Genomic DNA, 25,998 nt, shown 5'->3' with positions numbered 1-25,998 from the left:
GCCATGTTAGGAGCATCAGGGGAGACTTCATGGAAGAGGTGGCATTTAAGTTAAGCCTTGAACTATGAGTAAATTTTTGATAAATAGAAATAATGGTAAGGACATACTAAGTGACAAAAATCATCTTGACAAACAGTCAAGAAGGCATGGGATGTATTTAAGAAATTAAGAAAATAATTTAAGAAATTAAGAAATTACCTTCATAGGATGTATGTAAGAAATACAATTTGGCTTGCATATAGAATATACATAAGGAAGTAGCAGAGAAGATGGCTAAAAGGTAGTTTGATATCAGTGCATGGAGAACCTTTGCTGCCAGGCCATGGAGTTTAGTTATTTTTCAGTTCCATTAGTGGTTTTTGATTAGAGGAATGAAATGAAAAAGAGTAATGTTTTATGACAATTCATTTGGAAACAATAAATTTCATGGACTGAAGCAGGAAGAAACTGGAAGTGGGGAACTATTTGAGAGGCCAATATAATAGCCCAATGTTTTGACCTGAGACAAATCACCTTACTTCCATGGGTCTCAGTTCCATTGTCTATAAAATAGAGATTAAATTAGATCCTGTTTAGGGTTCTATGATCCTATAATCTATGATCCTATTATGAAGAAGAAAAAAAAAGCAGCAATAACAATTTTAAATTAAAATTAAATTTTAAAAAAGACATTCAGGAAAAGATACAAATAAACATGAAAACTTTGTTAAGATCTAATTAAATTTAAAACACACTTTTTAAACCTTACCATGTGAAAGAAGTTTATGTTTGGTTTATTCGCAATCTCCTTTTTTGTTCATTAGATATTAAAATATTTTTGTTGATGTTAAATTCATAATAAAAAAAGAAAAAATTTAATTTAATAAAAACCTGAACTAGTGTAGTAATGATGGGGATTCACATTCAAAAGTTTGGAATAGGCAAATAAATTATGGAATATGAATGTAAGGAAATACTATCATGTTGCAGGAAAATAATCAAAGAGAAGGGTTCAATGAAAATGGGAAGAAGGAGGAGTTGATGTAAAGCAAGTGGGATGAGGAGGATAAGTTAAACAATAACAATATAATAAACAGATTTTTGGAAATAATTGATAACTGATCAATGCAATGACCAATTATGATTCCAGAACACTAATGACAAAGAATGATACCATCAACAAGGCACACATTTTTGGATATGATCAATGAGATATATATTTTTTGCTTGACATCAGTTTGTTACAGGATTTTTCTTATTCTTTTTTCTGGGAAGTGTGGAAAATGGAATAAAATAAATACTTATTAAGTAAAAAAATTAAATTTTATTATGAGAAAAAAGGAAGTATAGATTCAAGAAGCAGAAATAGAACTGACAGTGAAGTGATTATTAGATGTTAAGTGAGAAGAGATCAAAGGAAAGGGGAATTTAAGGATGATTACAAAATTTCAAGCCTGTATAATTAGAAAAATAGTAGGGCTATTAACAGAAAAAAAAATCTAATCATAAGATGCCATTCTAACTAGATGAAAGGTCTAATCTTACACATGCTCAGATTCTTATTCAAAGAAATGAAGATAGTAGAATGGAATATAATAGATGCCTAGAATTCTTAGAATACCAGAAAATCTTCTCTATTAGTAATATGATCCTTGCTTTTAGGTAAAACCTAATCAAAGCACAGAAATCTTTATACAAAGGGCAGATCTAAGAAACTTCCTCTACCAAGGAAGATTAGTGCCTATTTATACTTTTACACTCATCTAGGGCATCAAGAATTTTTTATGATATGCTCAGAGTCAGCTTCTACACATGCATGTTTTAATTTTTACAAAAGGAACTGAATTTTTAAAATTGAATTGAATTACATGAAGAGAAGATGCATGTCACTATATCTCTTGAAAAATGCATAATTCCACAGAGCAATAGGAAAGTGCTAAGGATTATTTTAAATTCTATAAAATGCATTCATAGACATTGATCATCATAACATCCCTGTGAATGAGGCATGGAAAATGGCAGGATCGCTTATTTTGCTGAACAAACTGAGGTTCAGAGAACTTTTAATTAATTTGCTGATAGTAAGACACTCAGTAGGTGTCAAAGCAAAATTCAAATCCCAGTGGATTTGATTGACTCTTCTGAGTTCCACTATAATATGTTGTCTCTTGAAATTGTTTCTTCCACAACCAAAGGAATTATGATATGATCTTCTAAGAACTTTTCTCATTTCTTGAGGAAAAAAATTTATTTCTCATTTCATCTGTTTGCATAATCAGGCAAATCCTAGAAGAGATAAATCTGCAGGTGCAGAAAAGACTAGTACTTACTGGTAGCCCCCGGGGTCCTCGTGGTCCAACTTCCCCTTGAGGTCCCTGTTGACCCTGTTTTCAAGAAGATGGGCAAATAACATATTAGTAATAAATGGCCTTTTTTCCTTTTGATGATAAAATTAATGAATTATGGAAAATAGAAACAATATCTTACCGGTTTGCCTGAATTTCCCATAACACCAGGTACCCCAGGAGCACCTGTATTACCCTATGAAGTAAAGATATGCAAATTTCAATCAGAACGAAATATCCATTCAATAAATTCACCAGCAAAACAAAAAAGGAAGGGAAGCTTATATTTATTAGAATTAAATGGCATTAATTTATTGATTGCTTCTCTTAAAACTAGGGAGGTTGCAAAGAATATGGAAGCCATAAGGCATGAAGTCATTCTACGCTTAAGATTTAAGATTCTGTAGCTAAGCTCCAAGCATGATATTTTATGATATTCTAGAAGTATTTAAAACTGCAAAAAGAAGGTTATAAACCAGATGGGAAATTTCATTGAATGTCCCTCTGCAATAGTTTTCACATCGGTCTTTTTTATTTCATCTTCTCCACTAACACTGTCCTAGGTAATTCCCTTATAACCTAAGGCCTGTAATGCCACGACAGCCTCTAAAGGATCTCCCTTACTTCCAGTCTCCCCTACTCTAGTCCAGAATATACAGCATAATAAAATTAATATTAAGATTTCTTACTAAGACACTATGCTCTCATTATTACCCTAATGCAAAATCTTCAATGGCTCTTCATTGCCAAGAGCAAAAAGCAAAAAAATTTTAGTATATGGCCCTCCAGAGTCTGCCTCAACCTAAAAATAATAATAGCTAATATTTATATAGTCCTTCAAAGTTTGCAAATTACTTTACATATAAGTTATCTCTTATAAACAGAATTAGGATTCTATGAGCAATAACTAATTTTACATAGAACTTTACATGTATATGTCATATATTTACATATATATGTGTTATTTATACATACACAGATAATTATAAACATATAGTCAGAAGAACTTCATAACAGCCTTGAAAGATAAGTACTATTATTACTCCCATTTTATAGATAAGGAAATTGAGGTTCAAAGAGTTGTCAAAAAATATTAATATTATTTAATTTATTAATATTGAGACAGTTACAGCTAGGCACTAAGGTATCTCTCCTGGTCTTTAAAGGCCAGAAAGAAGCAGTACATGCATTTTTATTCACGATCTAATTCCAATTAATTTCTATATTATGTTATATTTAATTTTCTGATACTTTTTCATTAATTCTCTGAAAAGTGGCTTTGGATAGTATATCATCAGTGTTTAGTAAAGCAGATAAGCATATAATCTTATGTCTCTATAAATAGCCACTAGTCACTTTAATGATGTTCATTAATATGGAGAGTACTATAACTTAATAATCCTATTCTTTCGATGTAAATTGTACTGAACAATCCATCTCTCTCCATGTAAAAGGATGACAGTTTCATTAGATTAATACAAAAATCACAAGCAGCAAGCTTCTCTTCAAAATATTTCTGTTCACACATCTGAGAAAGAGACCTCATTATCTTTTTTATTCCTTTAACACCCTGGTTCTCATTTCTATCCAATGTCAAATGCATTCAAGAAAGAGATTTTACATTTTGCTAAGGTACTTAACACCTTTGCCTTCTTCTTTCTCTCAAATGTCTAATATGTCATAAAAGTCATGTTTTAGAATCTAATAATTAGAAGATAAAATACCCCTTTAATCAATTAAGAAATATTCAAGCACAGTTACCTTTTCACCAGCAACACCTTTTGCACCAGGACTTCCAGGTAAACCCTAAAAGAATTACACAAAATGTGATCAAATGTTTCAACTGGAAATCTACATGGATTTCCCTAATGCTATACTGACATATCTGGAGGACACTGTAAGGAATTAAAAACAATTCACACTTTTTAATATTTGACCATTTGAGCCAGATTTGTGCAACTCATTTTAGCATGGAACAATATGGCTATTCATATTTCAAAGTGAATTCTTTGAATCTTCTAATACCACCTTGTTATATTTCTCTTAGTCTTTCCTAATTAAAGCATGGATTTGCTGTTATGTTGAAGCAATCAGAAGCAGAATAATATCTATTTTAATTTTAATATGTTAAAATTTAATGAATAAAATTTTTATAATTTATTTTTCCCAGTTACATATAAAAAACAATTTTTAACTTTCATTTTTGTTACAATTTTAAATTCCAAATTCTCTCCCCACCCTTCCTCCTCTCCCCCCACATACTCATTAAAAAGACAAGAAATTTGATAAGGTTAAACATGTGAAGTTATGCAAAATATTTTCATATCAGTCACATTGTGAAAGAAAACAGACAAGAAAAAGAAAGTTTAAAAAAAAAACTAGTTTGCTTCCATCTGCATTCTGTTTCCATCAGTCCTTTCTCTGGATTTGGATATCATTTTGGATCACATTTTCCTTCAGAATTTTCTTGGATCTTTGTATTTTTGAAACTAGTTAAGGCATTCACAGTTGATGATTGTATAATACTCCTATATTGTGTGCAATGTTTTCCTGGTTCTAAAGCAGAGTAATTTCTCAAATAGGAATTACCGATATGGAATCTAAGGCCATCCAGACCACTAACAGTTCTTGTAGACAGGACAGAAGATACAATAATTGGGCAGATGTAAAAACATCTGTAATAGATATAAGAACATCTCTAATAGCTGCAATAACAAACAGAAAATGAGGGAAGAGGGATTTCCAGAAGGTAGTTAGAGCTCTACAGAGGAGGAAGGCAAGGTGAAAGGGAAGATTATTTGGAGTAAGCCAAAGTAAGGAACTATCAGGAACATTAAGATTCTGTAGTCATTAGTGGTGAAGAACTTGGACATGAAAATTTCAAAAAGGACTTAAAAATTTAGTCAAAGATCAAAAAATATAGGGGGACTATAAGCCCAATATGATAAAATATTTTCTAGAGCTGACATTAATCAGGATCAATATTTACAATTAGATGCCCAGAAATGGACAATAAAATTATTTTTTAATATAAAACTCTCAGTTATTTATGCTAATGTAGAACAAAAGTGAAATGAAATAATTATGGCCCCACCAAAATGCCAGGTTTAGAGATTCTAATTGTAGACATGTCCCCTTGTCCTGCTGGATATCCTTTCCTTTCTCATATCTCCCTTCTCTGGAATATCTCTTAGGTAGAAACCTCTATTCTTACAACCCTTCAATCTAGAAATGTTCAGGTTGGGTTTTTTTATAATTGATTGACATATCTACAACTGCTACCTCAAAGGTGGGAAGTTTATCAGATTCACCTAAGCAAGACCTTTTCCTTCCTGATAAAACATTTGACTGGCTCTGATTTCCAAACTGTCCTGAAGCAAACAGTAAAGTTAGCACCAAGATTTCTCTTCCAAGACTCTTTCTTACCATGGACTATGGACTTTTTCCTACCATGATCTAATGATCATCATGCATTTAGGATTCCTTGGCAATATTCCTGACTATAACCCTTTTATGCCCTTCCCTATACTACTTGGAAGGTATCAGTCCTGACTTCATTGTGTGCAGTCAACAGACTGCCCTGATTTGGAGATATGTCAAAATAGCCTTCTCTAGTATCATTTGCAGTTTATCTCTGCCATCCCCATCCTTGCATTTTGATTCAGGATTTCCAATTAGTTAAAACACATGTTGACTTCCCATAAGTGCATCAAATGTTCTTTCAACATTGTCTAGCTCATATAATCCTCTTGTGAATGCTTTTGAGTCACATCAGCAGACCCAAATTATATTTCAAAGTAATATGTGATCCAAAACTCATCACTCTCACATTGCCCCTGGTTTCCATCCCATTCTCCTTGAGGCTTAACCTCACTTCAAGAATGTGACCAGAGAATAAGAGAAGGAAAAAGTCTTAGGGGAAATCCACCCAGCATCAAGGACAGTGGAAGGAAAACATAGTGATTTTATGAAAAGTAAACATTTTTTAAAGTAGGCATTTTAAAAATCAAAGCATCCCAAAGAAACTCCCCAATATACCTTTATAAAATTACATATTTTTGGAAAATATCATAAATAATTTTATTTAGAATTTGACAATTAAAATTAATTACTAAAACTTAATAAATGACAAAGCAAAAATAACATTTTTGCTTTTATGGTTAGTTTTTGATTTCACATTCCCTTCATTTCATATAACCTTCATTCCCTAGTATGCCTCTTCAGCCTAACAGTCATTCCTTCTAAGGAGGAATAGGAAAAAAGGGGGGAAATTTGGCAAAATTAATCAGCACAAGTCCAATATTGTTGGAGTGTTCTACACCCATAGTTAGTTCTCTATCTCTAGTTTAAGAACTAGATACTTACAGGAAGCCCCTGCCTTCCTACATCACCAGGAGGACCAGGCTTCCCAGGTTCACCCTGAAAAATAATGTTTATATTATCAGATAGAAATATTCCTTGAGTCATAATTTTATTACTTGAAAGGTAATAATAATAGCACATATATACTATATATAAGAAGTAGTATTGCAAAGGGGGTAAGGAGTCGATGTATAAGAGTAAGATAGATTTAAGTCTTCTCTCCAGCACTCATTAGCTGTATGATTCTGAGTAAATCTTCCAATTCCTTATGGTACTAATCAACTCTCAATTACTATAAGTTGCTGAAAAGGCACCACCTAACAATGAAAGGAGTTCCCTATAGTATCAGGGTTTCAGGAATCACAGGTCTAATCCCCTTCCTTATGTCATTTCTGTAAGAGGAAAATACATGCTACACATTCTTAGATTAGCCATGTAAAATAACACATACTTGTAAAATGGCATATGACTCAAGAATATGGCAGTAGTCATTTATTCACTCAACAATCATACCCCCTGTCTTATACTTTAAGTAATATATCCTTTTCACAGTGCTATTGAAACCAATACAATAATCAACATTGTATCTTTATCATTGTGGCTCATTTTTTTAAAAAAGATTTTAAATTTCACATTGATTAAGTTGGTATATACCTTTGATCCAGGCATTCCAGGGATTCCATCTCGACCATCTACTCCTGGCAAACCCTAGAGACATAAAAATCTTATATGGAAATTAGGAACACAGGCTCTGTCATTTTTAGCTATTTGCTAAATTCCAAAACAGTTGTATAATTATTTTAAAGAAATGGGCTTTCAAATAATAATAAAAATAGAATTATTATTCTAATAACTAACATGGTTATATCAATTTAAATATGGAAAATGCTTCAGATGGATACATACATTCTCTCCTTTGGGACCTGGAAGGCCATTTATTCCTCTAGGACCTTGAACACCCTGAAAAGGGAAAAAAGATAAGGGAGAAAAAATACATTTAAGTAATATACATAAGAAACAGCCTATTCTATTGTCAAAACAATTATTGTGGTTCTGTATATGATAGGAATAAAAGTTTTGTGAATGCAGGGTCTGAGAGCATTTAGAACTCACTCTGTCACCCTTAGGGCCTGTTTCTCCTAGTGGTCCTCTCTGCCCTTGATCACCCTGAAAGAAATACATTTCTTATTAATAATGCAGAAGTTGCAGTTTTTAAAAAAATCAGTATGCATTTTACATGATGTAGTTTCTATTTTGATCCAAATGTTTTCCACATTGTCCTAGAATGAATCAATATATTAGAAAACATTGATATAAAATGAAATTGACTTGGCAATTAATACTTCTTCATTGACTGAATTGAAAGATCATGATTTTGGCAGATTCCTTCTACATTTTCAAACTAGGATCTATAACAACATGTATATATATATATATATATATATATATATATATATATATAGTCCATAACAACATATATAAATATATATATATATTTTTTTCCATAACAACATATATATATATATCTTTTGTCCAAACTGCAGATGACATTAAAATAAACCGCCAAATCTGCACACTACCAACATTTATTGAGTAATGTCAACCAAATGTTCAGCAATTCAATATTCTGTGGAAAAGGTTAGGAATTTTGATGTGCAACAAACATCAAAAATATTGATGTTGAGCTCTTTGGACTTTGAACTGTAACATATTCACAATAACAATAACATTATCATGAAGACATAAAAATAATTTTCAACAACAATTCTCAGGGTTTTTTTATATACAGTGTAACATATTGGAGAGAGAGATGGGCTTCCAGGAAGGTCTAGGTTCAAGTGGCTGTCACTGATACAAAAACCATATGGTCCCTGCAACTTCTTTAACCTCTCAGTGTTCTAGACACCTCTCTAAGATTAAGTTGCAGAGAAGTTGCCAACCTGCATACTTAAAGGGAATTTCCTCTCCTGGATTTCCCTGTACCAGTAGAATCACAGATTCAGTCTATGCCTTTGTCTTTATTCTATATTTACTTTCAAGTGTCTTATAATATGGGGATAGTTTTCTATTGATTCACCCATACTCTTCTGCTTGACTTTCCTCATGACCAACAGCTTGTATCTGTATTAAGTTAGAGGGCCCATCAGTATATAGAGAGCATAATAATCCTATGGTGAAGGTAGTAGTATATAATAATAATCATAACAACAAAAATAATAACATATATAAGAATTAGAAGTACAGACTCTTTAGCTATTTACTAAATTTTCAAAGCAGCTAAATAATTATTTTTTAAAATATGGACTTGAAAATTATAAAAATAAAATTCTTATTATTATCATTACTATCACTAACATGGCTATAATACTTTAGGATATGCAAAATACTGAATACTACAGTCCGACTGAACTGGCTCTCTATTCCTCACATATGACCCTGAATCTCCCATTTCTGTGCTTTTTAATGTTTCCTATACCTGAAATGTTTGTCCTTTTCATCTCTGTCTCAGAATCCTTAGTTTCCTTTCATATTTTTTCTAACCAAGAATGTCCATTCTATCCCTCAAATAAATTTGTCTATTTTAATATACTTATATTTGAACCTGCTATCTCCCCTTGCTAAATTGTCAGCTCCTCAAAGGCAGTTGTTTTGTGTAATGTCAGGGATAGCTTTCTGGAGGATCTCAGGACCAACCTTGGTCTTAGTGGAGAAGTGATGAAGGCAGGAGAGCCATCCTCAGAGGATGGTCAAAAATGGAATACCTTAGTATAATTACATCATTACAGCACATAAATATGTGTGAACTAGAGAACCATTACATCACCATGCTAAGTACTAAGTATATGTATACTAAAGAACCATCATCTCATCAATTCCACTGAGTTAACACTTTGTTTTAAGTGTCCTTTTTTCAAGTATACTTCTCCAGAGTTCTGGTCTGCTACAATTTTACTTCTCTGTATCCATATCTTTTAGCACAAATGTCTGGTATATAGTAGGCACTTAATAAATGTATTTGGTTAATTGCTAGCCAAAACATTTTGAAACAGAAAAAACAATTACAACATCTATCATTCCATCTCTTCAGTTCTGATCAATAAAACAACAACATACTACCAAAATTTGAAGAATTAAGAAGACAAAAACAACTTACAGGTGCACCAGGAAGTCCCTGGGGCCCAGGTTCACCATCAAGGCCACGAGCTCCCTGTAAAATAAAAAACAGGTGATAATGAGGTTCTCCCCAAAATAAAGCCAAACATTGCATTGAAAGATCACTTATAATGTACAAATGTGATGGAACACTATTGTGTTGTAAGAAATGAGAAAGGGATCATTTCAGAGAAATCCAGGAAGACTTGTATGAACTAATGCAAGTGAAGTGAACAGAACCAGAGGAACAAAATATAGGATAACAGTATATAATTAGAGACTTAGAAACCCTGATCCACATATCACATTGGGGACAGCTAGATGGCACAGTGGTTGGAGCACTGGCCCTGAAATAAGGAGGACCTGTGTTCAAATCCAACCTCAGACACTTAATATGTCCTAGCTGTGTGACCCTGGGCAAGTCACTTAACCCCAACTGCCTCAGCCAAGAAAGAAAAAAAAAGAAAGAAAGAAAGAAAGAAAGAAAGAAAGAAAGAAAGAAAGAAAGAAAGAAAGAAAGAAAGAAAGAAAGAAAGAAAGAAAGAAAGAAAGAAAGAAAGAAAGAAAGAAAGAAAGAAAGAAAGAAAGAAAGAAAGAAAGGAAGGAAGGAAGGAAGGAAGGAAGGAAGGAAGGAAGGAAGGAAGGAAGGAAGGAAGGAAGGAAGGAAGGAAGGAAGGAAGGAAGGAAGGAAGGAAGGGAAGGAAGGAAGGAAGGAAGGAAGGAAGGAAGGAAGGAAGGAAGGAAAGGGAAGGAAGGAAGGAAGGAAGGAAGGAAGGAAGGAAGGAAGGAAGGAAGGAAGGAAGGAAGGAAGGAAGGAAGGAAGGAAGGAAGGAAGGAAAGGGAAGGAAGGAAGGAAGGAAGGAAGGAAGGAAGGAAGGAAGGAAGGAAGGAAGGAAGGAAGGAAGGAAGAAATCCTGATCCACACATTGACCAACTATAGTTGCAAAAGACTAATGATAAGGAAGGAAGGAAGGAAGGAAGGAAGGAAGGAAGGAAGGAAGGAAGGAAGGAAGGAAGGAAGGAAGGAAGGAAGGAAGGAAGGAAGGAAGGAAGGAAGGAAGGAAGGAAGGAAGGAAGGAAGAAATCCTGATCCACACATTGACCAACTATAGTTGCAAAAGACTAATGATGAAAAATACTACATATCCTAAGATACAGAGCAAATGGACTGAAGTGCAATTTGCTACATGTTATTTTGTGTCTGTAATTTGGTTGTGAAGGAAGGTTTGTAACATAGCTAATATAAGAATTTGTTTTGCTTAACCATCCATATTTGAAATGGATTTTATATCTCTTGCTTTCTCAATGTGTAAAGAAGAAGGTGGGAGAAAATCAACAACTAAAAGTAAAATAAAATTGAAAAAAAATCTCATTAAAGAAATGAAATTTTGAAAAAGAAATAAAATTTCATTTTAGCTGTTCTCCTTTCTTTTATAAGACTGATTTAACAACTTGGAAAGTCAGCAACTCCTTAAGCCTAAGAAGTGCCTCTTATTGACTTTCATGTACCTTTTATCTAACATGAGGGTTCTTAAGCTTTTTTATGCCAGGGATTCTTGATAGTGTTGTAAAGTCCATGGATCCCTTCTCATTTTTTAAAAATGCATAAGATTACAAAGAAAATCAATCATATCAAAATAATATAATATAATAGTTTTTTTTTTTAAGATCATACATCCAGGTTAAGAACATCTGCCTAACAACATGCACTAAGGAAAATTCAGTTAAGCACTTAGCACATTGATGCATCAGCCCAAATTTATAGCTCACATCATTGAAAGCACTTCAATGGTTATGCTACTTTGCTTTGACAAATATAGCCTTTAAGAATGTTTTTGAAAGTTAATATTGCTACCCCATCAAGGCATCAAGGTTTTAATAACACTGATAACTAATTGTTATAACTAAATTCCAGATACTGTGCTAAGCACTTTTCAATTATTGTTTCATCTAATCTTCACAGCAACCCTCTGAGGTAGATGAAATTGTTACACCCATTTTACAGATGAGGAAATTAAGGCAAAACAGAAATTAAATGACTTGCCCAACACATTTCTGAGGCTTTTATTAGAATTCAGTTCTTCCTGATTTCAGGCCCATTCATAAATAAATGAAATTCTTTAAAGTTTTGAGATATAAATAACAACTGCTCTACAGTCACATTCCCAGAGTTTCTAGAGCATCTGGGCAAATCTGATAGTGAGTCAAGCTCTGATAGGCACTGCAATCGCAGCTGCTCCAGCTTCTGTTGCTACAGTTGCTTGAAGGCATTTCTGAGACTCCAAAACCTCAAATCACATCAGAAGTCAGAATCTCAAGCATGTGGCCCATTTCAGGCATGCCCTAAGAAATCCTTTTATTTGACATTTCTACTCCCATATTCAAGCTCCAGATCTTGCCAAAGATATCAGCTTTCCCTCCCCCCCCCCCCCTCTCTCTCTCTCTCTCTCTCTCTCTCTCTCTCTCTCACACACACACACACACACATTGGATAAATCATTTTATCCTTTCAACTTCAGTTTCCTTATCTGTTAAGGGTATAATAATAGCACCTACAGTATGGATTGTTGTAAAGATCAAATGGAATCATACAGTTAAAAGTCTTGTGGCTTGAAAGTATATTATACATCTGGATAATTAATAGTCAGATTCCTGCTAATACAGATTTGAAATAGCTTATTTCAATCATTAATTTGAAAAATAATTTCTGTCTTTTATCACCATTATCAGGGTAAAAATAATAATCCAAGATAAGTAATATAATCTATTATTAAATACAAAACTATAAATAACATATTATTAAATATACAATTATTTTAAATACATTATTGCATAATTAAATTATACAATTCTTTATGTTACCTGAAGAGATGTGGCATGGACAATAGAAAGAGCATCGTCTAAAGTTAAAAGGCTTGGCTTTACCTCCTGCTTTTGAAACTTAGACCATCTATGTGTCCCTTGACAAGTCATTTAAACTTCTATCAGTTTCCTTCTCTGTGAAACCAAGAGTGAATGACATGTAGTCTACCATATATAGAACAATGGTTCTCTGATCCCCAAATGTTGTTACAACTCTCTCCACATTTTTTCTTATCAACAAAATAGTGACTTAAAATAAAAATATAATAAAAAAGGAATGATGATACTAGCAAAAGGCAAAAGAGACAGTGAAAGTATCCTTATTATATGATATCATAAGGTTCTTAAAATCAGATGGGTAGAACAATGGGAAAGAGTGCCAGCCCTAGAATCAGGAGGACCTGAGTTCATTTTACAGATGGAGAAACTGAAGCAAGGCAAGCTAAGTGACTTGCCCAAAATCATACAACTAGTGAGTAAAGCAGACTTTGAATTCAAACTTTCATGAATCCAAACTGGATCCAACACTAGAACTATTATATCACCTAGATTAATACTTTTACATAATACAAATAAAGAAAAACTAATGTAATAGACAAAACTACACCAGGTTGATGAGAAAATATAAAAAGAGATAAAAGAATAGACATATATTGAATAAGACAACAGAACAGAAGAGGCAACAGTGAGCATTTAGAATTCACAACACCTTTACTAAGATTCAAAACTGGTTACAGATTATTTGAATTTCAGGCAGCTAGAGAATCATAAAATACACTGATCCTTAAGAATTAGGAAAAAACAAAATGTTACCCTTAAGTGAAGAATGGCCCAGGAATAATAAAATAGACCTAACAAGGGACTCATCATTAGTTTTATGTAATGATTATAGAATGTAAGTTCCTTCATTTGGAGCAAAGAAGACCTGGTTTCAAAACAGAATATTTCATGAATCTGTAATTTATATATATATGAGTCGGACAACCTACCTTATTTTACTATTATTTAAATATTTGTTTAAATATATATTTAAATAAAATCATTTCATTTTTAAAATCAGTAATTAGAGTTAAGTATTCATGATCTTCTTAAGTTTCCTAAAGTAAAAACAGAACAGTGTGAATAGGCTACTAAAATGTTTTGAATGATTCTATCAATACAATGATCTTAAGCAACTGATATGTCTAATAATAGGGAAATAGTTGAATAAATCATGGCACATCCAAGCAATGGATTGTCATGATGCAATTAATACCAACAAATATAATAAAGGCAAAGGGAATTAATTGGACAGACCTTGGTGAATTAATACAAGGAAATGTAAAGAGAAACCAGAATCCATGCTAAATATGAGGAACAATGATTATGAATGAAGAATGCTGACTTAGAATGACTTAAAGTTATCAGACATTTTATACATTTAAATTAGTTAGTGCAAAAGTATATATTTGTTAGAAAAAGGTAATCAGTTTTATGGTTCTTCAGCATTACACTTCTAATAAATCATTTAATGTTTTAAAAATAAAATAATTTTGATCTTACTTTGTCCCCTTTGGCTCCAACTATACCGGTTATTCCTCTGAAACCTTGAGGACCCTAAAAATTAAGAAAAGAAAGAAAAAGAATAAAAAAAATTAACTGAAATACATTTTAAAAAAAATTTTATTGCTTCATTTTTTTCTTTGGAGTAGACATTATGCTGGTAAATGGTTTAAAAACTATATCCCTCTATAAGAGAAAAACTTTTAAATTTAGATGGCAAAAATGAATGGCTTGGTACTAAACTAGAAGACAGATAGTCAGTTGACCTTGACTGAAACATTAGAAAAACAGGATATTTTTACAACCAAAATGAACATTTGTAAATGGTGATATCCCTAGTTAAAAAAAAAGTTTTTTAATCACAAAGGCTTGAAAAGTAAAAATGATTTTAATATTATGAAAATTTCCACACAAAGCTAGAACTGGAACAATTACTAACAGTCAAAGCTGAGACTGATTTTTTTTCATCAACATATCAAAATTTACATGCTCAGGCCCAAATTGATAAAAGGCTTATTTTCTAATACAAAGTTCTAAGACTTCTAAGAATTCTTGGACATTTAAGTTATTTGGAATGTGAATAAGTTTTCCCATTAGGGAAAAAAAACCAATACATCTGGCCTCAGTAACCATACTAATGTGCTTGAAGCCCAGTACTACAAGTTCTATAATGAAATATATATTATCCATAATAGAAAATATTATAGATAATTGCCATTTCACATACAGTTTCTTTGAGGAATATAGATTTCAAGTTTCAACGCAGAATGCTTGAGACAAATATCTCATGATTCCCTTATTAACACATTGATATGTGGGTGGGTAGATATAATGTGTGTGTGTGTGTGTGTGTGTGTGTTATGAGATAAATTCAAGAAATAGGGAAGAATTGGAAGTTTGGGTTGCTCCTAATTAAGTGTCAAGTGTTCCAACAGAGAATGGATTACATTCTATTTATCCCCAGGCACCATGTTTACATCTTCATAGGAAAAAATAGTTCTCTATTCAAGCCACCTTGAGGTATTCTGAATTAGGAAACAAAAGGCAGCCAAGAAGTGAAACACATTTCCCAAAAGTCCGATGTTTGTAAATGGAGGAAGCTGGTAATAGTTTGAATCCTGGGTGCTTCTCATCTGTATAACTCTAGGGAAGTCATTTTATTTTTCATTTTTCTTATCTGTGTAACATTTAACAAATGTTCTGGCAACATATATGGTCTTTGTTTCATTAAATAAATCCATTTTTCCTCAGGTGTCTGTAATCACTCTCTAAGATTATATATTGCAGAGTAAATGACAACAGCATGTATTAAAGAAATTTCTTCACTGGGGAGTTCCCTAAACCAATGAAATCACTGATACAGTTTAAAAACATCACTAAAGTTAAAGCAACATGTTTACTTTAAAAAAAAATGGTTAGTTGGTGGTGGTTGTCCTTTACTCTCAGAGAGGACCAAATGACATTATTATGACATCCTTTAACAAATATATTCTATTAAACACCAATATACAAGGTGCCTCTGGAAGTTGGGCACTTTTAAGCTTTAATAGTTTTTAATAAAATTTATCAGCTTAACATTTCACTGAGGTTTTTGGAATATCCTTAATCTAAAAAGAAAGGCAGAGTAGAAGCAACTTCTTACTCATTCATTCACTATTCAATTTCCTCTAGCTTGCTTTCTCACATGTTCTTTGGCAGAATCCAATTAGAAAAGCTCCCTGAATTAGTTCATATGAGTGGAGTGGAGAAGTTGAACAAGTAACCCATCTTCCTCCAACTTCATATGTTTGGGTTTCTGACCTTTTTAGACATGTTTCTCCATGAGAGCAAAAACAATGTTTGTTTCCTGTCTCTAATGGTGGATGTACTGCCATGTTCAGTGAATATTTGGAAATTATTGCTCTTATAATTATCATTATTTATTCCAACAGGAAAAGCAGAGTGTGTTAATTCCATCTTCATCTAGTGCTCCCCCCAAATGGACTAGTCTGGCATAACATAATGCTTTGAAAAGAGGAACAGTGTTATTTCAAATTAATTAACTATGCATATTAAAGCAGCAAACTACTAAAACACAAGGGAATGCCTTTTTATTAAAAGACATGATTGCCAGCAATTAAGAATGTTCTAATTAGAATGATAATGTGCTAGGTTTAAAAAAACTAATCAGTCTGATCCTACCTACTCCATATTCAAGAGGCATGTAATTGCCAATGAACAAGTGGCTAGTCTTTTGAACATGGAATATATATAGAACATATTTCTTTGCTCTATGGGTAATATTTTGGATATTTAAACCTTAAATTTATTTTTTTAAGATTTCGGGGGGATAAATAGCATTTTATTTTATTAATTACATATAAAGGTAGTTTTCAACATTCATTTTTTGTAAGATTTTGAGTTTCACATTTTTCCTTCCCTCTCACCCCCTCCCCAAGAAGGCAAGCAATCTGATATACATTATATATGTTCAATAACACAAATATATTTCCACAATAGTCATGTTATGAAAGAAGAAACAGAACTAAAGAGAAAAGCCACCAAAAAAATGAAAATAATATGCTTCAATCTGCCTTCTGACTCTATAGTTTTTTTCTCTAAATATGCATACCATTTTCTTTCTTTTTTGATTTAAAATTTTAAATAGAAAAAGGGGGGAAAATCATTGTCATGAACACAGCAGAACAAGAGGGGATTCAACATATATAATGATAAATTTCCATTTCAAGAAATTCAGAACAGTCCATCTTTCTTTCTTCTAAGCTTTCTTTTGTTCTCTGCTTAACTTTACTCTTCCCCCCCCCCCTTTGTCCACCCCCAACAAGCTAAAATTAAGTACAGGTGTTTATGTTTTAATATACATAAACACATATATAGATACTAATACATATACATATATACACACATACAGATATATGGATTGTTTCCTATTTCCTCTAACTCTTCTATTTTACTTTTATTTATTAACTTGCCTTGCCATTATTTAGCTTCTCTCCCATCCCCACCCCTATCTACTAATTCTTCCCCTATCTATTTCCTTTCTCTCCTTCTTTATCCATTTCCCATTAATCAACACACCTAATACCACTCATATAGACACTCCTATACCTAGCTTTTCCTATTCTCTCCCTCTCTTATAGGGAACTATATATAGTTTTTTATTGTATCATGAGATTAAAAGATGCATCAATCAATTTTTGTGCTTTCTTTTCCAAATTAACTTTTTTCCCATAATTCTCTTGAATAAATATAATTTATTCTACTTTCCACGTAAATGTTTTGGGCTTGAAATCAATTCACATTTTCCCTTTGAGGTTTTAAATATAATCATTTTGACACTGTTATTCTTTTCTTAATTTGTGTGTTGATCTTCCCTGTCGTCATAGAAACAGTGTAAGTCAGGGCTGTTTGTTTGGTTTTTTTGCATATTTTTTTAAAGTTGACCTCTGTTGCTGGGGTATATTGAGACACTGTCCCAAGCTACTTACACTGGGAACAAGAGACCTTGTCACTGACTTGCTATGTTAGGCTTCTGGGACTGACAGCTTCCCCACTGTGCTGGGGTGGCCTAGCCTAGTTGTACCTGTTGTTTCTGGGTGTCCAAGACTGGTAGTTTGCTCTGCCTGCTGAGCCATAACTGCAAAATTTCTATTGCTGATCTCTGTTGTGGCTAAGAGCCTCCTGCAGCCTTAGCTGGACACTGCTTGCTTGCACTGAGCTGTACTCTCCTTTTATTCAAATAAGACAACCTTTCTTGAAATATTTTCTAAGACTGGAAAATTGTTTCACTTTGTCTTTTTGTGAATTCTGTCACACAAGAATTCTTTTAGAGACTTGGTTTAACATTGTTTCTAAGGGAAACAGGATAATTCAGACAATTTCTTGCCTTCTCTCCACCATTTTGTCTTTCTTTTTCTTTTCTTTTTTTTTTTTTTGCTTCTTTCTTTTTTTTAGATTTTATGTGATCATAATTAATAGTGCTCCAAAAGAAGACATAACTTTGACAGTAAAAGTCACATTACAAACATTTGGAGGAATGAGAAAAAAATTACCTTTCAAATATATGGATGGGGAAATAGTGCATAACTAAACAAATGAGAGAATTACACAAAATGAAATTGGCCATTTTGATAATAATAAAAATTAGAAGTGAAATAGAAACGGGGGGGGGGAACATCTTTGGAATTAATTTATCTAATTCCTAAGGTATATAAGGAACTGATTCAGATTTCAAAGACTAAAAGCCATTCCCCAAAAGATAAAATAGTCAAAAGTTATTAACAAGCAGTTCAAATGAAGTTCAAATTTCTTTCACAGGAAGAAATCCAACCTATCAACAATCATATGGAATAGAAAAATACAAAATAAAACAACTTTCTACCCATACCCATCAGACTGGCAAGGATAGCAGAAAAGGAAAATGACAAATGGTGAAGGGAATGTGGGACAACAAACAGATGGAACTGTGAATTAGTCAAGCCCTTCTGGAATGCAACTTGAAACTATGCCCAGAAAGTTATTAAATTGTGCATAATTTTAGACTTAACTCTACTACTAAATAGTGGTAGATACTATTTTACCTCCAAAAAAAATCAAAGAGAAGAAAAATCTGCATGTACAAAATATTGTAGCAATTCTTTTCATGTTAGTCAAAAACTAGAACTCAAAAGGCCATTTTTCCATTGGGAAATGGCTAAACAAATTATGACATATGGATATAGTGGAATATTATGGTGGGATAAAAAATATTGGAATGGACAACTTCAAATTAAACTGAAACTCACGAAGAGATACAAAGCAAAATAAGCAAAAAAAAGAACAATTTATAAAATAATAACATTATGAAGATAAGCAACTTTGCAAGACTGCAGAACTCTGATCAACACAATGATAGACCATAAATCCAAAATAATTAAACTGAAAAATGCCACTCCCTGACAGAAAAGTGGTGAACTTAAAATGTAGACATATATTTTTGGACATGGCTAATGAGAAAACTTGTTTTGCTAGACTATATGTATAATATCGAGAAATTTATTTTGAGGTTTTTTTTTTAATTTGCTGATTGGGGATAATGAGGGAGATAGATTAAATTTATAACATTAGTTATTTGAAAAATAAAAAACAAAGTTTTAAAATAAATTATAACACATAATCCCCTCAAAAAGTATTTGGCTACATATTAGAGTTTTCTTTCTCTCCAAAAGAAGGAAATTGCTAAAATCTTAATCTGTAATATTATAATACAAATTAATATTATAAAAGACTTAACAATTACAAAATGTACATATTAAATCACTTCAATGGCCTGTTTTTTGTTCTTCATCACCCAGGACATTCTATCTTCCACCCTCATATCTTTACTGTAGCCTTTCTCCATACCTAGAATGCATTCCCTCTCACTTCACCTCTTAAAATACTTAGTTTCCATGAAAGATTAATTCAGGTTTCTGCTACTACATGAAGCCTTTCCTGATTCCCCTAGAGTCTTTCCCTAAAACTATCTTGCATATACTTTGTATGCATTGTTTATATGTACATGTCTTACCTAATACAATGTAAGTTCCTCTGTCTGGCATATTTCCTGGTACATTAATAGAAGCTAGTTGATTGATTGATTGTTTAAAGAATTCCTTACCGGTGGTCCTTGAGCTCCCACTTCTCCAAGTTCTCCCTGATCACCTTCTTCTCCCTAAAAAATTAAAAATTAAAAAAAAACAGTAAAAACTGAAAAATGTCAAGCAAAACAAGCCCAATTTGACATTTTAAAGTTTGCTAGTCTGTAGTTTAAAATACTCTGAAGATAAAATATTAACATAAGAATATTCTACCAAAGAGCCCAAGACTTGCCAATGAAAATGTTATTTTTTATTCTCCATGGAGCTACAGGGAATCACATTCAACCAAATAATTTCATGTGATTAATCTTTTCCAAATGAATTCTCTATAGAATATAAATTCAGACAGCTTGAACTTTTGCATTCTCCTTAGCAATAATCCACAAAGTGATAAAATTTGACAAGAGCTTCTTTCCTTTTAATAGCTTTTCCTCAAAGATGCTTTAGGAAATTCAACTTCATTTCTATTTTCATTGTCCCTTTGTTCCATGTTAAGAATAATCCACCTTCATTTCTCTCAAGGTCTAGCAGTGATAGTTAGAAATTTCTGCAAATGAAATGACAGTCAATTCCAACTATCAGCTTTAATGGAGAGGAACAAGTGATTCAGATAACCTAAAGCAGTGTAAAATGCAAAAATCAGTTATATTGGGTGTAAGAGTGTATTATAAGGTTTTTTGCAGATGATTTACCTCCCTAATTATGTTAAAATTGCATTCCCTAAGTACCAATAACTGATAGTAGAAGGAGGCAATTCAGATAGTTGCAAAGGATATCAGTCTAGTACATATGAATTGTTAGGAGTAATTCCCTAAATGGATAGTACACACATGAATGAGCAACAGTTGTCTGCATATCTCTAATTAATTACCTCTCTAGAGCACTGAGTGTGGGGGATAGAGAGAAAAATCAAACAAAGGTAATTTGCAGTTTGTTTTTAGTATATTTTTATTCCTTAGTTTATTTTTCATGATTTTAGATATCAATTCAGATGTTTAACCTAGGACAGTACTATACCTAAATTTGCATAAAAACAAAAACCTGGATGTTATTTTTGCAAATCTAATAAATATATTAAAAGAAGAAGGAAAGGGTAGTAAAGTAGATCTAGGATCAGAAAACTTGAATTCAAATATCAGTTATATTTCTTACTCCCCACACTGTGAACTGGGGAAAATCCCAAATTTTCCGTGTCTCAGATTTTTCATCAATAAAACTAGGAGATTGTAGATCACAAAATAAACACTCTCTATATGTTATTTCATTTGATCCTCACAGCACTAGTTATCAGTATTATTATTAAACATGGGAACACAGATCATAAGGTAAATGAATGTACCAGAATGTCCCTAAACCAACAAAATCACAGGACTACCCAAAAAAGAATCCTATTTTAATGGCAAATTAAAATAGCTCTTTATTGGCCAAATTTCAGGTCACCTTTGCCAGCAGATCTGAGGTATGATCCTCAATAGGGCAGTTCAAACACTGAAGCTACTTCAATCCAATAAAGTGGGTATTCAGAGAAAACAGTTCCTTACAAATAAACCTGCTTTAAGCATCTTCACTTGGCAAATGCTTAGATTTATGCATTTGATAAAAGGTCAATTTGCATATCTAATGCCTCCCAAGAGGCCTACACAGCAATATTCTGCATTCCTTCTGAGCTCTGTCAACAATACAAACATTAACTTCAAATAAGAGTTTTAGAAGCTCTTTCTCATCAATTACTTAATCCTTAAGGTCCTTAAGCACTTGTTGAGTGTAAATGCCTGTAAAGATAGGGTAAATTCTTTGCTATTCAATAAATGACTGCTTATATGTATTGAACTTGTGTAAGACATCTTTGTAGACTGTTTCAGGTGAGAAATTCAATTAATCACCAGAAATACAATAGTAACTTCTACTTAAAATGCCAAATTTTGTGAAGTCAGCTAAAATTTCAAAGGGAAAGGGAATTATCTCTATGGTATATTTAAATAAATATATGTTTCATTAGAATGTAAGCTCTTTGAGGTTAGGAACTGTTTTGTATTTATCTTTGTTTCCCTAGAACCCAACATGGTTTTTTATTCTTGACAATTTCTTCAGAATCTGCACAAGGTCATCCCAATTAGCTGGATATTTTTAAGCTTCCTAAGGAAGTTTTATGGAAGAAGTAATTGCACACATGTAACATAAAATTAAAATTTTATGTGGTAACATCATCTCTCCAAATATAATAGAAGACAACAGGAAAAGGAATGTATAATTAATTCCACATGCAAGTGTTCCCTTTCATAGACAATTTTTCAGGGTTACACAAAATCTGAAACAAGATTAACATGTTGAGAAGGAAAATGGTATAAGGAAAGTGAATCTTCTTTGTGGTTCCAGTCAATCTTATTTTAGGGATTATGAGCTAACTAGGAAAGAACAAGAATCAAAAATGATAATAAAATTCATATGAGATTTCAATAGATATTCAAACTTCCTGAGCGTGCAACCAAAAGCATCCATTTCCCAGTCTGACACTAGTTATATAGAGCTATTGTATTACAGATGAGTAAAATGGTTCAGTAAAATGGGACTACAAAAACATGAGGCTTTAGCAATGTGTATCAAAATTCAAATTTGAACTCTGCCATAGTAGGATATAATACCAAGCATTTTTATAGTTCATTAAGATTTTCAGAATGCGTATTTCATTTAAGAAGGGTAGCTAGAGTGATGGAACTGGAATCAGGAAAACCTGAATTAGAACTTTGCATCAGCTAGCTATCATTGAACCACTCAGAGCTCGAGTCTCCTCATCTATAATATGTGGACAATGAATGCAGTAACTTCATAGGTTATTATAAAGGTTGATTCTAATAATGAATATAAAGGACTTTGCAAACCTTAAGGCATTATAACAATGTAAGCTGATATCATCATCATCTTCATTAGCATTATTAATATTCCACAATAAGAAAAATTCCTCCTTTTTTTCCTCTTATGTGAAATCAACCTAGTTTGACCTGAATTAAGTTTGAATCTCCTAGATTTAGAGTAAGTCATTTGCCAGTATGGATGTGAGGTAGCTGAGACTTTATGGCACTTGCCAATAGGTCACTAAATCTCAATTCTCTCAGTAATAAATGGCAATCCTCAATTTACTTTATCCCATTTCTCCATACCTCGCAGTGATGGTACAGAGTTGTGGTAAGGAAAAGCCTTTGTAAACTATAATGTGCTACCCAAATAAGTTATTATTATATCTCCACAGAAGCCAAGGAAATAGAAAGTCAAGCACTATTCAACTAGCATTGATACTGAATATGTTTACGGATTGGAAAATGCAGTTAAGGGTTGTTGTTGTTGTTGTTTTGTTTTTTTTTTTTTTTAATTCACTCTCATTTTCACCTTGACTCTTCTGTTGGAAAAGACATCAGATGCAATTTATAGTAATGGATTTCATGAGGTGGCCATCTTGCTATTAAGTTAATAAAGTTACATCATTTATGCCACCACCAAACTGTCTGGAACTCTCCCCCCCAACTCTAGGCTTTAGAGACAGAAAATAAGAACAGAAAATAAAAAGCTTTAGAGCCAAAACAATTCTGACCCAAAGCTGAGGAACCCAGTGATCAAAACCTATTGTGAAACTCTCTATTGGTTGATGCCATAAATTGTTTGCATACCTGAAATAAAATGAATGTTTAGATAAATGAAGCATTTAGCTAAATAATGATTAAATAGTAGATGTGTCCAGGAAGGAAACTCAAAAAGAATGTGATTCACTTGGGAAGGAAAAAGAAGACAGAAATGAAAAGAAAGAAAATACCTAAATGAATGCATTAAAAACTGCATTTGTTTCTTGTAAATGATTTACTTTAAATAAATCAAGGCAGGTCAAGAATGTCAGTATATGCCCCTAAGAACTTGCTTTTAAGGAGGAAAGTTGAAACATTTTATGCTTTAGTAATGGTAATACTGGTATTAATCACTACTTCTCAGTGCCAATTTTCCAACTATTTCTTTTTCTTACCTTATGACCTTGTCTTCCTGGTTCCCCAATTTCTCCCTTTGCTCCTTTGTGACCCTAACAAATATGAAAAAATATATATATCATTTCAGTTCTTATCTTTCTCTAAAGGTTGCCCTTAAAAAAAGATTTGGCTTCCCCAAATCCATAGCAATATGCTACTGAAAAAACAACTGTTAAACTCAAGAGAAGAAAGTTATTCCTTAAAATACCCTTTTAATCTTCATATATTGTGGGTGGAAAGATCTCACATTATCCATTGTTCCAGTCAACTATGGCTGTTCCCTATTCTCTAAGACTATTTTTCTCACTTTAAAATGAACTAGACATAAAAAGACTGCTACCTCAGTCATCTACAAAAGCCAGGAGATGGCAGTCTTGATTCAGCTACCCACCCCAAATCTCCAAATAAATGTGAAAGTTTATTAAACCAGGCTCCCTCCCACACACAAAGCCCATTCTTAAGAGATAGTCACAGGCGAGGTCATTGGACAGCTATTTGATCCTATCAACTATCTCTGTACCAGGCATGAGCTGTCTAATGATTCCCATAAGGGAAATTGGAATTGGGTGGCAAAAGGAGTTTTGAAAGTAGTTTCAGTTGATTAGTAGTTTCTTTTAGCATATGTTCTTTGGGTGGAAACCCAAGCAGTTTATCTTGCTCTTGGTTTCCAAAAGCCCATCCCATTCCAGGGACAAAAGTCTTCATCCTGTCTAATCGAATAATTCCCAGTTCTCCAGAACTCTTTAGCAGTGTTTTTTAGGCTAAGGCCACCAGAATCCTAGGGGATCTTTACTGGTAATCAATCATTTTCTCCCAGTAGTTCTTCAGATTGGAACAAAGGCCTTCTCTGTGTGTCTCTCAGGGCTAGATCTAAATTAAGCTGAGCTCAGAGATAGGGAGAGGAGAGAGCAATTTATATCATCACACAGTTATTTGAGATTTGTCTAATAAACTCCCTTTTAGGAGACTGTATATTCACCCAAAAGATAAAGAGACATAGTAAGAGAGAAGGGTTTGAGAATACTGTTGCTCTCTATACATGAAAGAACAGAACACAAAATAAATATTTCCCTTCCTCCCCTACTCCAATAGATCAATTCCAATAAAGGTAATAATAAATTCCCTTACCCTCAAGCCTGGTAGGCCTGGATATCCCGAACGACCAGGTGGACAGGAATTGGGACACTACAAAAATAATCACATAGAGTTAGAAGGAGAAAAGTAATATTTTAAAACTAAATAGGCTAATTAAATAAAAATATTAAGAAGTTTCAATTGGCACACCAAGAAAATTAAATTCATCAGAATGTATTCAATATATCTCCTTTCAAAATTTCATTTCATTAATTCAGTAGCCTATTTCACTAATATTAATCACTAGCACATTAAATGAGATGCAAAAAATGGTATAGTAACTAAAGAACTAGACCTAAAGGTCTAGGTTTCATATCTTAGCATCCTAGGTTAATGATCTCCAAACTTTTTAATTCATAAAACCCAACAGAAAAAAAATTAGCACATACTCACAATACATTTACATTTATTTATAAATTATACACATGTCCTTCTCATCTGACTCAAAATGAAAATAAGAATGAGACAGAGACCTTAATTTGAGTTGATTACCCCCAGCATATTCTCAAAAAGGCATATATCCCAGCAGGGATCTATTCTAGGGAATAGAGGGTATTTTGGGATTGAAGTAGGTAGGAAAATCCTACTTTCCCAATGGTACCAATAGAATTGTAGCAATAGATGTCTAGGTGTAATTAGATTATAAATGCCTTGAGGCACCTATTGTTTAGTATAGTAAAGGAGAGATTAGGAGCTCACAAAGTGGAGTCAGAAGGCAAAGTAGGGGAACCTGGGTCACCATCATAAGGGTACATGCAATTATGTTAAAGACAATCATCATGAATGGCTATCACAAGGATGTTGAGATGCAACCCATCTTTCCCACTCTCTGTCTAGTTGATCACCTATAGATCTGCTTTATTGGAAGCAATTTGCTCATAAGAAGTTCTCTAAATTAATGAATTCAAAGGCCCAGAAACAAAAATGATAACAACCTAAAACAAAATACTATAGTATAATAGATGAGGAAATTGGCTTGGAGCCAAAGACCTA

The 25,998-nt window shown here is 32.9% G+C and overlaps 1 protein-coding gene across 1 annotated transcript in view; it reads right to left on the bottom strand.

The window, feature by feature from the left end:
• COL9A1 (collagen type IX alpha 1 chain) overlaps positions 1-25,998 on the bottom strand; it is a 123,629-nt gene that overhangs the window by 39,605 nt on the left and 58,026 nt on the right. The window contains 12 exon segments of the mRNA XM_074310574.1: positions 2,310-2,363; positions 2,467-2,520; positions 4,086-4,130; positions 6,690-6,743; positions 7,341-7,394; positions 7,593-7,646; positions 7,800-7,853; positions 9,841-9,894; positions 14,244-14,297; positions 19,882-19,935; positions 23,871-23,924; positions 25,000-25,056. Coding sequence (XP_074166675.1) covers positions 2,310-2,363; positions 2,467-2,520; positions 4,086-4,130; positions 6,690-6,743; positions 7,341-7,394; positions 7,593-7,646; positions 7,800-7,853; positions 9,841-9,894; positions 14,244-14,297; positions 19,882-19,935; positions 23,871-23,924; positions 25,000-25,056 — 642 coding nt within the window.

This window comes from Sminthopsis crassicaudata, chromosome 4, assembly GCF_048593235.1.
Source record: "Sminthopsis crassicaudata isolate SCR6 chromosome 4, ASM4859323v1, whole genome shotgun sequence".
Taxonomy (NCBI): domain Eukaryota; kingdom Metazoa; phylum Chordata; class Mammalia; order Dasyuromorphia; family Dasyuridae; genus Sminthopsis; species Sminthopsis crassicaudata.
Note: the sequence above shows the minus strand (reverse complement) of the source record. Positions and strands in the feature narration are given on the sequence as shown.